The sequence below is a fragment of the Vitis riparia genome, chromosome 16 (assembly GCF_004353265.1).
Source record: "Vitis riparia cultivar Riparia Gloire de Montpellier isolate 1030 chromosome 16, EGFV_Vit.rip_1.0, whole genome shotgun sequence".
NCBI lineage: Eukaryota > Viridiplantae > Streptophyta > Magnoliopsida > Vitales > Vitaceae > Vitis > Vitis riparia.
In genome coordinates, this window is record NC_048446.1 from 23,392,705 (window position 1) to 23,407,033 (window position 14,329).

The 14,329-nt window shown below is 35.5% G+C and overlaps 3 protein-coding genes across 5 annotated transcripts; 2 read left to right on the forward strand and 1 right to left on the reverse strand.

Moving 5' to 3' along the window:
* The first annotated feature begins 308 nt into the window (after positions 1-308).
* On the forward strand, positions 309-6,919 carry LOC117934085 (pyridoxal reductase, chloroplastic). Of its 3 annotated transcripts, none has more exons than XM_034855694.1 (8): positions 309-705; positions 2,334-2,427; positions 2,600-2,723; positions 3,034-3,135; positions 3,386-3,537; positions 4,569-4,662; positions 6,321-6,502; positions 6,607-6,919. In XM_034855694.1, the coding sequence occupies exons 1-8, from the start codon at positions 366-368 to the stop codon at positions 6,608-6,610; spliced, it is 1,092 nt and encodes a 363-aa protein (XP_034711585.1). In that variant the 5' UTR covers positions 309-365; the 3' UTR covers positions 6,611-6,919. The 3 variants fall into 3 exon arrangements, with proteins under 3 accessions (XP_034711585.1, XP_034711584.1, XP_034711583.1); XM_034855692.1 differs by having other exon boundaries at positions 310-717; XM_034855693.1 differs by lacking the exon at positions 6,607-6,919 and having other exon boundaries at positions 309-717; positions 6,321-6,506.
* A 34-nt stretch (positions 6,920-6,953) lies between these two features.
* Positions 6,954-9,572, reverse strand: LOC117934086 (ubiquitin-60S ribosomal protein L40-1). The gene is made up of 5 exons (XM_034855695.1): positions 9,435-9,572; positions 8,494-8,580; positions 8,107-8,209; positions 7,305-7,371; positions 6,954-7,215 (listed from the first exon to the last, which is right to left on the reverse strand). The coding sequence occupies exons 1-5, from the start codon at positions 9,535-9,537 to the stop codon at positions 7,189-7,191; spliced, it is 387 nt and encodes a 128-aa protein (XP_034711586.1). The 5' UTR covers positions 9,538-9,572; the 3' UTR covers positions 6,954-7,188.
* A 556-nt stretch (positions 9,573-10,128) lies between these two features.
* On the forward strand, positions 10,129-13,704 carry LOC117933091 (probable 6-phosphogluconolactonase 4, chloroplastic). Its single transcript, XM_034854469.1, has 3 exons — positions 10,129-10,539; positions 11,459-11,594; positions 12,925-13,704. Exons 1-3 carry the CDS (start codon positions 10,184-10,186, stop codon positions 13,387-13,389), a joined length of 957 nt encoding a protein of 318 aa, XP_034710360.1. The 5' UTR covers positions 10,129-10,183; the 3' UTR covers positions 13,390-13,704.
* Positions 13,705-14,329: the final 625 nt, after the last annotated feature.

Here is a 14,329-nt window from a genome sequence, read left to right on the forward strand (position 1 = left end):
GATGATTTTGGGCTTACCCACTCAAGAGTAGGTTGGACCAAACCTACCTAACCCACCAACTTTTGGTTTGGGCCTACCCATTAATTGTATGCAATTATTTTTTTTGGCCCAAACCAAACAAATAATTTCACAATTTCAATGCTTTTGAATCCACCAAGCCCACCAATTTTATTTCAAATATGACAAAATTGATCTAAATTTTTCTTTTTCTTTTTTGCCTTTTTATAAATGAAGTACGAGAATAAAGAGAAAATAATAAAATTAAGGAAATTGCCCATTTTCAAAAACTCAATCCAACTACCCACTACCACATACTTCCCCCACATCTTTGATCTTTCAAACAGACTCTGAAAGAGTAGGAGCAAATGGCCATCTCAGCGCTGTCACCCACTGCATATTTCAGCTCTTTTAGCCCCTCAAATGACTCCCTCATCTCATCTTCACCCTTCAAGCCCTTCAAACTCCCAACCTTGTGGCCATGGCAGAAGGTAAAAATGGGGCCACTGACTGTATCTCCAATGGGATTTGGGACATGGGCATGGGGGAATCAGCTTCTCTGGGGGTATCAGGAGTCAATGGACAGTGACCTTCAAAGGACTTTCAACCTAGCTGTGGAGAATGGGATCAACCTTTTTGATACTGCTGATTCCTATGGCACTGGTAGGCTAAATGGGCAAAGTGAAAAGCTTCTTGGGAAGTTCATCCGTGAGTTTCAAGGTCTCTTTTCTTGTTCATGTTCTGTGGTTGTTTTAATTTGGGTCTCCATTTAAGATATGTGAAAGGATTTAAGATATGCCCATTGGGTAATCGTCAGAAAAACTTCATACCCATTTGATTAACTAGTTCGTAAAGAATAGGGGCATACTTCTCAGTGTGCTTTCGAGGAAATACATTTGGGATTTAACATTAGGAAACATAGGGTATTGTTGGCCCAAGCCTTTAGCCTTGTCATCTGGAAGGGAATTGGCAACCAATTGGCTGCAAGTGAGGCCAAACTAATCCCTTTTTATGGCATTTGACAACAGATTATCTTGGGTTTTAACCATCCCGAGGATTTATTCACACCCACCCAAGGGCTTGCAGTGAGGAGTTACACACACCCACTTCAAGGGTTTAGCTTATTATCATGGGGTTTAACCATCCCAAGGGTTTACACACACCCATCCAAGGGCTAGCAGTGAGGACTTACACACACCCACTTCAAGGGTGTCATATTGGGAGATGGATTATTCGGTATGCAACAGTGCTGTCCCCGGGAAATGATGGCTTAAGAAATTACCCTATAAAGAAATTCCCCTATAAAGGAAACTGATAACATAGTCACAAGACTTGCAATTTGTGTGGTTGATGATGAAATTTGGCCATCTCAAGCTATCAAGAGGGTCCAATTTGATTGATTTTATGCCCCATTGTTCCATTTTTTGAATCCTGTTACACCCACTTGATGACCAAATATGGTTATGGATGCTTAGTGATGTTCATGTGGTTTGGTATGTCCAATAAATTTTGTTTTGCCCCAAGAGACCTCATTGTGACCTTTAGGTTTATGGAGCATGACATCCCACATCGGATAGGAGGGAAAGTTCCTGGTGTTATATAAGTATGGACTCCTCTTAACCCTGTAGACGCGTTTTAAAACCATGAGGGCCCCTTTGGGTCCAAAGCAGACAATATTCCCATGATTGGGAGCGGGTTGTTACAAATGGTATTAGAGCCGATCTCCGACCTCAGTGTGGGGGTTTGTTTGGCCCCGTAGGGGTGTTCATCTGTTTAGTCCCGCAATCTCGTGAGACACAACGAGGATGTTGTGCCCCCATAGGAGAGTGTTTGTGACATCTCACATCGGATAGGGGGGAAAGTTCCTGACGCTATATAAGTATGAACTTCTCTTAACCCTGTAAATTTTAAAGCTGTGAGGACCCCTTTGGGTCCAAAGCGGACAATATCTACACGGTTGAGAGGTCGTTACAGAGTAGGCTAGGAAAATAGGAATCAAAATCCCTATTCTATGTTTCCTCACACCCTATGGTGGGTTTAGTGGGAATAGGAATGCAAATAAGACAGGAATAGAGGTGAATCATACTACCATGTTGAAGAGAGGAATCAAAATCCTAGTGAGAGTTGGATTTGATTTCATAATAATGAATTTTTTTATTCCTATTCTCATTTTAAGAAACAATCTGAACATATTAATGAATGAAAATGGGATTGATTTCTCATTCCCATTTTCTATTACATTCTAAACATGGCCATTGCAGGGTTGCTTTTTATGCGTAGCAATGCAGTGAACTGAAAAGTTTTAAGTTTGCTAAAAGAGATTGTTGTATCTTCAGGGCAAAAGCAGATACAGGATAACATTGTGATTGCAACAAAGTTTGCGGCATATCCATGGCGTCTCACACCCGGGCAGTTTGTGAATGCATGCAAGTATGCACTTCCTTCTATTGCTATTTAATTTGCTTATATTTTCTATGGGTGAATTCTCTCATCATTAAGTTTTGGTCAAGTGAACTACAATATTAATCCATCCATGAAGCAGTTAAACATAATACTATGTGTTTCTATTGGATCAAATTCGCATGATTTTTTTTTTTTTCAGGTCTTCCCTTGATCGGATGCAGCTTGAACAAATTGGAATAGGGCAACTGCATTGGTCAACTGCAAACTATGCTCCTTTGCAGGAGTTGGCTCTTTGGGATGGTTTAGTAGCAATGTATGAGAAGGTTACCTATCACTATAAATGACCTTTCAATTCTATGACTTTCTATTAATAGAGGGCACTTAATACACAGTAGATGTAGGGCAATATGCAACCATCGTTTTATCCTGGAAAACATAATAAGAGACTAATATCAATGCTTTTGAACACCATATCAACAAGAAAAACACTTGGGAGTGAGTTTTTTGTTAGCCTTTTAGTGTTTTTTTGTCTTGCTTGAACACTCATTCTAGGATTTGAAGAAATGGGAACTATTCGATTTTTTGCTGGATCAATATCTGAACGGTTGAACTCATGGGGATGATATTATATAGGGTTTAGTTCGTGCAGTTGGGGTGAGCAATTATGGCCCAAAGCAACTTGTAAAGATACACGATTACCTCAAAGCTCGAGGAGTCCCCCTATGCTCAGCTCAGGTACTACTACTCTATGCAATCTTACTGAGGTTAATGTGTCGGTTTCTGCAAGGCATTGGCCTAATCAAAGTAATTCAATTTGATTTTTGTCCTTCAAAAATTTGATATGAAATCAATTAGCATGCATATTTTGTTCATTCAACAGCTTCAAAGCGAGGCATATACATACATAGCTTATAGCATGAAATATTTGTTGCATGAGTTGTATTTTGTGACTATTGATCTGAAATTTTAGAAACCCCAATTTCAGGTGCAATTTTCTTTGCTAAGCATGGGAGAAGATCAGATAGAGATCAAGAAGATATGTGGTTCTCTCGGTATCCGCTTGATTTCTTATAGTCCTCTGGGGCTTGGCATGCTTACCGGGAAATATACACCTTCCAAACTTCCACGAGGACCTCGGTACATGAATTCATTTAGGCTATGTTTGATTTCCGGAAAATTTGAGGGAAAATGTAAAAGAAAGAAAATAAAGAGGAAAAGTGAAAGGAAAAAACAAATGAAGGAAAATAAAAAATAGATTCAAAATCAATAATTTATTTTTATATGTTTCTTTAAACTCATTTCACGTAGTTTCTTCTATTATATAAAGATTAATAATTTCAAAATTTATAAATTTCTAATTAATTTTAATTATATTTAATTTTCTTTAAAAACCTTTATGGTGAAACCAAACATGAGAAAATCATTTTTCTCAGTATTTTTTTTATTTCCTTAGTACTTTCTGGGAATCAAACATAGTTTATTTTGGTTCCTGGAAAATACTAAGGAAATAAAAAAAATGCAAAGGAAAATGATTTTTTCATGTTTGGTTGTCTTATGAAAAATATCAAAGAAAATCAAATATGATTAAAACTAATTAAAAACTTATGTATTTTAAAATTATTTAATCTTTATATTGATGAGTTAAAATAAATATAATGAGTTTGAAGTAATAAAAAAAATCATTTATCAACTTTTAATCTATTTTTTTATTTTCCTTCACTTTTTCTTTCTTTCTACTTTTCCTTTGTATTTTTTTTCTTTTGCATTTTCCTTCAAATTTTATGGGAATCAAACATAGCCTTAGTATTTTCTGTTTTCATGTATAATAGTAAAAATAAAAATGTAATTAGGCACATTTGTGATCTCATAGAATTATTAAGGATATGTTTGGTTTTAGGAAAATACCACAAAATGAAAAAGAAATTGTCAAGGATAATGATTTTCTCATGTTTAACTTACGTATGTATTTTCAAATTATTTCATCTTTATATAAATGAAGAAAAATAAGTAAAATAAATTTGAAGAAGCATGTAAAAATAATTTGTTAATTTTAAATTTATTTTTATTTTTCTTCCTTGTATATATGTATATATATTTTTTCCTTACATTTTCTCTTAAATTTTCCAAGAACCAAATTTAAATGATTTTGACCATCTCTTCTTTGACAGGGCCCTGCTATTCAGGCAAATTCTTCCAGGATTGGAGCCTTTGTTGAATTCACTAAGAGAAATTGCACAAAAAAGGCGTAAAACTATTCCACAAGTAAGTTTATTTTACTTTGCCGTCTGATTCATTTTAATTCACATATGCTGCATGTTCTAAGGTATCTGTTCTGTGGAAATTTAGCAGGCCAGAACTGAATTTCAAAGTCTTTCAAGTTCTTAAATCTAAGGCTATGTTTGGCTTTCAAAAAGTTTGAAAGAAAGAGTACGTAAAATTTATAAAAATTTTCTCTTGTTTAATTGTTTATGAAAAAAGTTGAGGGAAAGAAAATTAAATTATTGAGAAATGTGCTTTACTCAAACTTTCCGCACCTTTTTTTCAAAGGTTATATTTGCTTTTAGAATGTTGGAGAGAACAACAATAGAGAAGACAATTATAAGGAAAGAAAAAAGGTTAGGAAAATTTATTAATATTTTCTCTTGTTTGGGTTCTACCGGAAAGTTGAGAAAAAGAAAATTAAATTTCTGGAAAATGTAAGTCTTGTTTGGTAATTGTTTTTTAAAACAGTTCTAAAAAAATAATTTTTAAGAACAATTTTTTAAAATTGTTTTCTAATGTTTTATATAACAAAAGTCTATTTAGAAACCTAAAATTGTTTTTAACATGTTTTTAGTATTTTTAGATATGTTTTAAAAATAATTTTTATATCCATAGCTTTATTTTTAATCATTATATATATTTATATAATTATTATTTAAAACAACTAAAATATGTTATCTAAAAACACTATTTTTTGTTTTCTAATAATAGAAAACAAAAAACAGTTTGAGAAAAATAAAATATTAAGAAAAATGACTTTCTTTATTTCAACTCTAAACAGGAGAAAAATTTTGTGAAATTTCGTTATCTTTTTCTTCTTTTTTTATATATTTTTTTCTCATCATTTTATTTTCTTCAAAATTTCTATAAACCAAACATAATCCAAGTGAAATGCCAAAGAAAATTATTTTAGCATTTTGTTTCCCATATTAAGAAGAATTTTCATGTATTCATATATAAGAAAATAAGTTTTCTTAATATTATTTTTCTTCGTCTTTTTTCATGGTATCTAAACATACAAAAATAAGTTTTCTTAATATTATTTTTCTTCATCTTTTTTCATGGTAATCTAAACATACAAAAATGAGTTTTCTTAACATTTTTTTGTTTCTTATTACCTTCTGAAAACCAAAAATAGGACAAAACTATTGGAAGGAAAATATTTGAGCATGTTCCCTTCTATTTACTGTTTACTACTCTTTTCGTCATACTTTTTTATCTTATATCAAACGTCTACACATTTATGCAATTCAAACACCGTGGTATTGAAATTTAAGGAAATTTGGGTTTAGAAGCTTTAAACCATTTGAGTCAGCATCACGAAAACTTTTATGCAATTCCCATCAATCAGAAATCTTTGTTCCCGGTTGAAGAATCTGATTCTCATTCCTTAACGCATTGGTGCCATAGACCACACGTTATTGTTGGTAAAGGTGGAGCATCGATGCCTTCTCGTTCACTCCTTTCATGATCTCGAGTAGGAAGAGGAGCAGGTGCTGGGGAAGTTCTAAGCACCTTAACTTGAGGGGAGGATTCTTTCGGTTCACTAGTGATCTTCAGACATATGAAGGAAAAAAAAAATGTTATGCCACGGATTTTTCTCACAAATTTAACGAACGGGGATGAAAACTGACTAATGAAAGAGACTTTGCCTGCAGGTTGCCATAAACTGGTGCATCTGCCAAGGCACAATTCCAATACCTGGGGTTAAAACAGTAAAACAGGTGGAAGAAAACCTGGGAGCTCTTGGTTGGCGCCTTAGTTCTGGCGAGTTGCTTCAGTTAGAAGATGCGGCGCGGGAATCTCCCGGGAAAATGATACAGAACATTTTCCAGACAAGGTGAGTCCTCCATCCACTAAGAGAGCTTTTCTAAAAGAAAATTCTCCCAAACACTAGTTTGTGATCGTGATGAGGTTCTATCTTTTGTCCTGGTCAAACTACAGATGAGATTCTGAGGAGAGCACAACCCGAAGACATGGAATGGAAAAGCAAGGAAAACAACAGGGGAAATTATTCTGAAATGATTTACATGGTGTAAAAAATTGTTTGAAAATTGGCCAGTGCCTGGTATCCTGTTTCAACAATACTACTTTGTGAGTTAAAAAAAGAATGCAGCAGCCAAATGTAAAGAACAAGCGTTTAGGAGCATCTCAAGGTCTGGATTCAAGACATTCTTAGAACTTGTTTGGGTTTTGTTGCTGATCAAGCACCATGGTGATCATCGTTAACCAGTTGTTCAATACTTGTTTAGTTCAATACTTGCTGAAAGGGGCATCAACAGAAAACTATCTTTTTCGAATTAAAATTGTCTTAAGCAAAAATAAGCTTAATGTCAAACAGAAACCAAGAAACAGAGTATCAAAACAAAAGCATCATTTGTGACCAAATCAATGCAAGAGGTCTAGGCCTACAACTTTTGATCCCTAAAAATTCTCTATTAGCAAACTCATCCATGTAGCCATGGCACATCCAATGCTCCCTGTGAGTAACACTGCATGCACCAAAGCAACCTCCAATCCAGTCATCTACTTGATCTTCTTCTTTGGCCTCAACTGCAGTTCAAGTACACAGAGAAAAGGTATCACTATAAAATCAATTTTGATATATATGAATTTCTGAAAGGATAAAGAGGAATACACACCTGGTTGCTGTGGCCACACTTCTTTTTCCTGCAGTTGACAGCACGTGGGTGCAGGCGTGCATAACATCTGAAGCAAAATATTCCACAACAAGCATTATGAGAATCATATCATGTTCATACATAGCTGACTTGTCCTAAGAATTAGCATGCTCCAGATATGACATCGGATAATTCCAACAAATTTATAGAAGATTGTGGGTGAAACTACAAAAATGACATGAAATAGGTAGGCACAAATCAAACCAATAGGAAAATGGGGTAAAAATACAAGGATCACTTTATATTTTTTAATTTTATGAAAAATCTCAGCTACCAAAAAGATCTGATCCATGCATCCAGCTACCAACAGAACCTACTCTCTAGATAAAGTGTGGATTGAGGATTTTTTTTTTTTTTGGTTCCCCCATTGGGATGTGAATCTGGAACCTCCCATAAACCCACCCCAACCTTTTAGAACTTGAGCCAGGCCGCAAGGGCTTGATTGCACTTTTTCTCCCTTTTGACAAAACCGAACAAAAACATTCCTGCAGAGTCCTAAGAATCATTGCCAAACCCTTCTAACAGTGTGAGCTAAAACTCAAAATGGAAAACAGGGCTTAACCCAATAATTGTGTCCATGGATTAAGTTAAACTTAAAATGACATGCTGAGGAGAATGCATTCATTCACTAAATGAAGAAAATCATTTCAATTATTTGGTTGCAAAGTGTTAGAGAACCAACAAAAAATCAACTAATCGAACAAGGATCCAAGGATAAGTGAAAAAATTGCAATGACCATATTCTATGACAGTTTCAACTTACTTGCGGCAGATCATTTTGTCCTGATTGTATTTCCTAGCCAATTGCATCAAGGATGGCTCAATAATACCACCACGAAGCCTCAGAACCAGATGCAGAGTTGATTCTTTCTGCACAACACATTCATTCAAAATCCCAAATTCAGTCAGCCAATAAACTCATAAAAGTCAATGAAAAAGCACCAACCCTACATCACATAGATTATGTGTGATAAAAGGAAAACAAAAGAAAGTTGAAAAGTTGTATTTCCATTGATAGAGTTCTGAGAAACTGAAAATCTCTATGCATTGAACCATTCTTGTGAACAAGGCAGAAGAAAATTGAGTACTTCAAATTTATTTCTTCTTTTTTTATGCATTTTAAACTTAGGACTGATATATTTCCACTAACCTTTCTGGATATTGTAATCAGCAAGAGTGCGGCCATCCTCAAGCTGCTTTCCAGCAAATATCAGTCGCTGCTGATCCGGAGGAATCCCTAAACAATTGCACCAACAAAACATCACATAGCATGCCTTTAGTAAGAAAACCCAAGTTGAGATCTTCAAGAGATCTATATCAAACTGAACAATTTCATATCTTAAGCAAATTCTATGTACTTTCTACTTCCTTCAAATCCCTCAACATCACACCAACATATATCATAAATAAGCTTTGAGGAATTGACATCAGTTTAATTAGTTCAATTTAAGAATTCCTATCATAAAGATTTCCAACCACCTAGCTTTACTTTCCTTTCAATACTGAACAGTCACACCAGCAAATACCACATGTCGATCCTCACAAAACAAGGAAAAAGATCAGACATTCAAGATCTTAATATCAATTTGATTGAACATACAGAAAATCGAACCAGTTCCCATTTTAAGCATTTTTTTTTACTCTTTTACTTCTCTCAAATTCCTAAACAATCGTGTCAACAGATATCATATATCGGACCTTAAAAAAACACGGGAAAAAAAAAGTAGGTCGTCGAAAATTGATACAACTCTCAAAACCCTAAACAATCAAACCAACAAATATCAAACATCAGACCTTAAGAAACAAGAAATAAAAAGCTCGGATCTTAGAGAAATCGATGTCAGTTTAGTTCCTTCAAAACATGAACCTAGCTCAATCATTTTCTAGCATTTTCTTTTACTCTCTCGAATTTCTAAACAAGCACCCATTAAACCTTTATAAGAGAGAAGCTCAGAATTTCAACAAACTGATGCGTCCCATTAAACACATGAAAACTGAACAAAATTTCTAGTATAATAATTTTCTAGCATTTTCCATTACTTTATCACATATTCCAGAGAAACAAGAGGAAAGCATAAGATGATTGATTACCTTCCTTGTCCTGGATCTTGGCCTTGACATTGTCGATGGTATCGCTGGATTCAACCTCGAGGGTGATGGTCTTCCCAGTTAGGGTTTTCACGAAGATCTGCATTTTCGCCGCCTTCTGTCGCTTGCTGAGGATGTGTATATGTTTTTGCGGATCTCTTATAATGTGCTAGCCGAGGATTAGGGTTTCTCAAGTCTTTGTCGGTGCTGTTTGTTTACAGATATAGAAGAATCCTAGTCAAGGATGGGATTGTCCTCCAACCCGTTAACCCGATTGATTCTCCGTAATGCTAAGTTTATTCTAAAAGCCCACACGTTTCTCAGACCCGTTTGGCAAATTCTATTCAAATGCTCAAGGCCTTGTTTATGAAAACTGTTACAGAAAATAATCATCAGAAAATAAATAAATAAATAAATTTGATAAAATATTTCCAAAAAATACTTTTAGAAATGAGTTGTAAATTTTATTTCTGAAAACGAGTGAGAATGTTTTCAATAATTATTTTTAAAAATTGCTTTTTGAGAAAAATATTGTCCAAAGACTCCTAAAATTTTCTTCGTGGCTCACTTTATGTAGGAAACAATACGATCGACCTCCACGTGTCGGTCATCAAATGCCACTTTCTCATCGTAAGTCACGCCAACTCAACAAATAAAATCAAGCCTCCAAACACCATCCGGTAACACCATCAAACCCCACCGATCCGACCCTCCCGCCGTCGAACTCTATAAAAACGGCTCACCCAACTCGCATGGCTTGTTCGTCTCGCTCACTCCTCTCGTTCTCCTCCGTACGACGATCGCAGCCCTCCATCCCCTTAATCTCACCGCTGGTTGCACAGAAACCTCGTTCCTGCACTCTCGCTCTCAGATCAAAAGGGGTTTCTCTGATCTGCTCGAATCCGAAGAAATTTAGAGCTAGAACGAGGTCATCGATGGCGGAGGTTACAGCTGACAACGGGAAAGGAAAGGTGAAGGTGTTTGATTCTGAGGAAGAAGTGGCGGTGAGTCTGGCGAAGTACACCGCGGATATATCGAATAAGATCACTAACGAGAAGAGTTCATTTACTGTTGTTTTGTCTGGAGGTTCTCTGATCCATTCATTGAGGTACCTGACCAGTTTGTTTTGATTTTTGGTTTTTTTAAATATCTGTTCGGGAGCTGAGGAAGTGCTGGAAAGGAAAGGAAAATTGAATTTTGAGTCTGGTGTGTTTGATCCAACTATTTTTGGCTTTGTGGTGGTTATGCGCACTTACTTCTGGAAATTAAACGAGGAAAAGCATATGATGGAAATGTAACTTTCTTCTGTTTTCTGCGGTTTTCTCACTTGCCAAACACTCTGTTGATACTAAGGTAGAAATGAGAAATAAAAATCAAATGTTAACTTCTATTATTAAAAAATAAATAAAAATCGGGGTAGGATTTTTTTTTTCTTTTTTTGGTGGGGGTGGTTTGAAGAAAGGCGACGGAAGTAGATGAGCTTACCTGACAAGTTTGTTTTGATTTTTGGTTTTTTGAAAGATATGTTCGGCAGCTGAGAAAGTGCTGGAAAGGAAAGGAAAATTGAATTTTGAGTCTGGTGTGTTTGATCCAACTATTTTTGGCTTTGTTGTGGTGGTTATGCGTACTTACTTTTGGAAATTGAACGAGGAAAAGCATATGGTGGAAACGTAACTTTCTGCGGTTTTCTCACTTGCCAAACACTCTGTTGATGCTAGGTAGAAATAAAAAATAAATAAAAATCGGGGTAGCTTTTTTTTTTTTTTTTTTTTTTTTGGGTTTTTGAAGTAAGGCGACTGAAGTAGATGAGCTGATATTTGTTTTTTTACTTGAATTCTGAGTAGGTCTGAATTTGTTTGAAATCTAAACGGAAATTGATGCAAAAGTATTATTCAAATTTCAGATATGATTCAAATTTGAAAATTTTTCTATAGTTTTGTGCAGCTTTCTCAGTAATCAAACGGAGGCTCAATTTTGATCAAGTGTTATATGACATGGGAAATGATCATTTGATGTTTGAATCTCAGGAAATTAGTTGAAGCACCATACATCGATTCAATAGAATGGGGGAAATGGCATGTTTTCTGGGTGGATGAGAGAGTTGTTCCCAAGGATCATGTGGACAGTAACTACAAGCTTGCATATGATGGTTTCCTCTCTAAGGTAAGTGGATAAATAAAACCCTTAATTCCCAAAAGAAAGATGATGAACATATTGATGGGCTTTGAGAAGAATCCATAAGTCCTTTTGTGTTCTTGACAGGCTTGGATTTGATTTGTAATTCCAGTTCAACAGAATTTCAAAATCCTGCTTCTCTTATAGAACTGTTTTTGTCCATTTCATGGAATTTATATTCAAAACCTAAAATTTTCTGTGGGCATATAAGGCTCCCGAATGGTGAAATTGGGATTGGGTCACTTTCTGGTTCGAAGGTGCCAATTCAATACAACAAACTGCAGCTCCTTTTGGAAGTATGACTATGAGTGGATCAATTTTGTTTGATCTAACCTAGCTTAGGAGTAAATAATAAAATTCAGCTTTAGTAGATTATCATTAATAGTTTATAATTTATTGGGTTCCTTTATTCAAGATTGACAACTAATTAATATGTTACAAGATTCACAGTGGCTGGGAAAGCTAGTGTTATTTAGGATGGGTCTGACATTCCAATGGAAATCGGCTTCATTGTGCATTACATAGCATTTGGAGGCACAGCTCCCCACAGTGTAGCTTAGCAGTAGTGACCTCTGGCAATGAACCAAAGGTTGTGAGTTCTAGTCTCCATGGTATTTAAGTGGTGTAAGATAGAGGGTAGAGACATGTCACCCAGGGTTTACTTCACTGGCAATTGGGATAAATGTCTCACTGTTGGAGTAGATTGATTCCAAATTGTCAAAAAAGAGAAAATGGCATTTGGGGTTACAAAAAATGGAAACCATGACCACAAGGAACAGCTTAGGATTGATTTTAGTGTTTTGTTAGATGCTTGAGGTTTAACTTTTCTGTACCTTCTAGCCTCAAGGTTGACCAATTGGTTTGGATGAATGCCATGATGTGTGGTAGAGGACTGAATCTTTTGCAATGCCACTATTCCATATAGTGGCACAATTTAAGATGATGTTTTGTGCATTCTATGAATTACAAATAATAATAGGAAATGCAATTTCCTTGCAAGCTAAATGTACCATTAATTGTGTTCCATTTTTTTTCTTCAGGAGGCATCACTTTTTTATTTTTTTAGTACTTTAATTTTTTGATCTTTTTTGTATGTTAACGAATTGATAAATGGTGATAAGACGTGCTTATTTAAGATGCTGGTGACACTCCCTTTTCTGGGTGGAAAGTGGGGACGGGGTTGGTTGTAATGGGGTTTGGTATCTTTGATATAGTCCACTTTGTAATTATAATTCATGCCTTTCCAAAAACAATGATAGTAATAATTCATGGCTTTCTTTTCAATAAAGTTTCATGACTTTTTCCCTGACTTGAGCAGGTACCAATACCCCCTGGTCAAGTTTATGCCATCAACGATGCTCTGTCAGCTGAGGGTGCAGCTGATGACTATGAGACCTGCCTCAAACATTTGGTAACAAACGGTGTGTTGCACGTCTCAGCAAAGACTGGATTTCCAAAATTTGATCTCATGCTACTGGGTATGGGCCCAGATGGTCATGTTGCTTCTCTATTCCCAGGGCATCCTCTTGTAAAAGAGAATAAGAAATGGGTTACATTCATCAAGGATTCACCAAAACCACCTCCCGAGAGAATCACTTTTACCTTTCCGGTCATCAATTCATCTGCATATATTGCCATGGTAGTGGTTGGTGCTGGTAAAGCACCTGCAATTGAGGCGACATTGGGAAAAAGTCCAAATTCTGAGGTGCTGCCTGTTGGAATGGTTTCACCTGAAGACGAGATGACTTGGTTTTTCGACAAGCAAGCAGCTTCGAAGATATAGATCTGGGCATGTTCATCTCAATGTGAGTTATAAGCCATGGAATAAGTAGTATATCTATTTTATATCGTATGGCTTATGAGTTTGTAATTTTAGTGGCAGCTATATGCACTAGTCAGGTTTTTCTTCCTTCCTGATCGCTGCAAAGTATTGAACTAAATAAATGCGATGTTGGATATGGTTTCAGTAATTCCTTTCTACCTTAAATGATTTAAGTTCTCAATAGGCTAGCATTTGACATGATCATAACACATGATATTAGGTACGAAACGATCTCTGTTTTGAATTTTTTGTAAATATTGGTAACCATTTGTGTTTTGGATGATGGTGATGTTGGTGATGTTGTCATGAGATATGCGGCAGATAAATTTCTGATAGCGAATTACTTGACTCGATGGATGATCGTTACACTAACCTGAAGATCTACTACCCAAGGTGAACTTAATTTTCTACAATTTCATTTCTTCTCCTGGTGATTTATTGTTTTTCCGTTCTTTTTTTTCTTTTCTTTTTTTCCTTTATTTTGGGTAGGAAATTGTGCTATTTGTGTGTTGATTTTCTCTCCTTTTTAGGTGCAAGTTGAATTTGTTTCCTTAGAGACTCTAGGATAGAGGATTTTCAAGGATGTTTGTCATCCCTGGTTTTGATCATGGTATTTTGCATTAGGTTTGGGCTTTTATCAGGGGGCTTACATTTCATGTTGGTGAGTCATGTTAGTATTATGTCAAAGCTTTAGACACTGCTAAATAAGTCAATCCAAACACGATACGAATAATGATAAGGAGAAAAACATAAACTTAGATACAATAAAATTATTAAACAGGCAACGTGTTCTAATTAACTTAATATAGATCTTGTATACGTCTATATGATTAGTGTTTTAATCAAACAAGCTTATAACTCAATTAACTTATTTATTGAAAAATAGACTTAAAATAAGTCA

What these genes read in the sequence shown, in the direction of transcription:
- LOC117933091 (XM_034854469.1), top strand. Translation starts at nt 10,184, where the DNA reads ATGGCTTGTTCGTCTCGCTCACTCCTCTCGTTCTCCTCCGTACGACGA. An exon ending in TCTCTGATCCATTCATTGAG is followed by an intron (nt 10,540 to 11,458) that starts GTACCTGACCAG and finishes TTTGAATCTCAG; the next exon opens with GAAATTAGTTGAAGCACCAT. An exon ending in ATGATGGTTTCCTCTCTAAG is followed by an intron (nt 11,595 to 12,924) that starts GTAAGTGGATAA and finishes TGACTTGAGCAG; the next exon opens with GTACCAATACCCCCTGGTCA.
- LOC117934085 (XM_034855693.1), top strand. Translation starts at nt 366, where the DNA reads ATGGCCATCTCAGCGCTGTCACCCACTGCATATTTCAGCTCTTTTAGC. An exon ending in GTTCATCCGTGAGTTTCAAG is followed by an intron (nt 718 to 2,333) that starts GTCTCTTTTCTT and finishes TTGTATCTTCAG; the next exon opens with GGCAAAAGCAGATACAGGAT. An exon ending in GGCGTAAAACTATTCCACAA is followed by an intron (nt 4,663 to 6,320) that starts GTAAGTTTATTT and finishes CTTTGCCTGCAG; the next exon opens with GTTGCCATAAACTGGTGCAT.
- LOC117934086 (XM_034855695.1), bottom strand. Translation starts at nt 9,537, where the DNA reads ATGCAGATCTTCGTGAAAACCCTAACTGGGAAGACCATCACCCTCGAG. An exon ending in CAAGATCCAGGACAAGGAAG is followed by an intron (nt 8,581 to 9,434) that starts GTAATCAATCAT and finishes GCAATTGTTTAG; the next exon opens with GGATTCCTCCGGATCAGCAG. An exon ending in AGTGTGGCCACAGCAACCAG is followed by an intron (nt 7,216 to 7,304) that starts GTGTGTATTCCT and finishes CTTGAACTGCAG; the next exon opens with TTGAGGCCAAAGAAGAAGAT.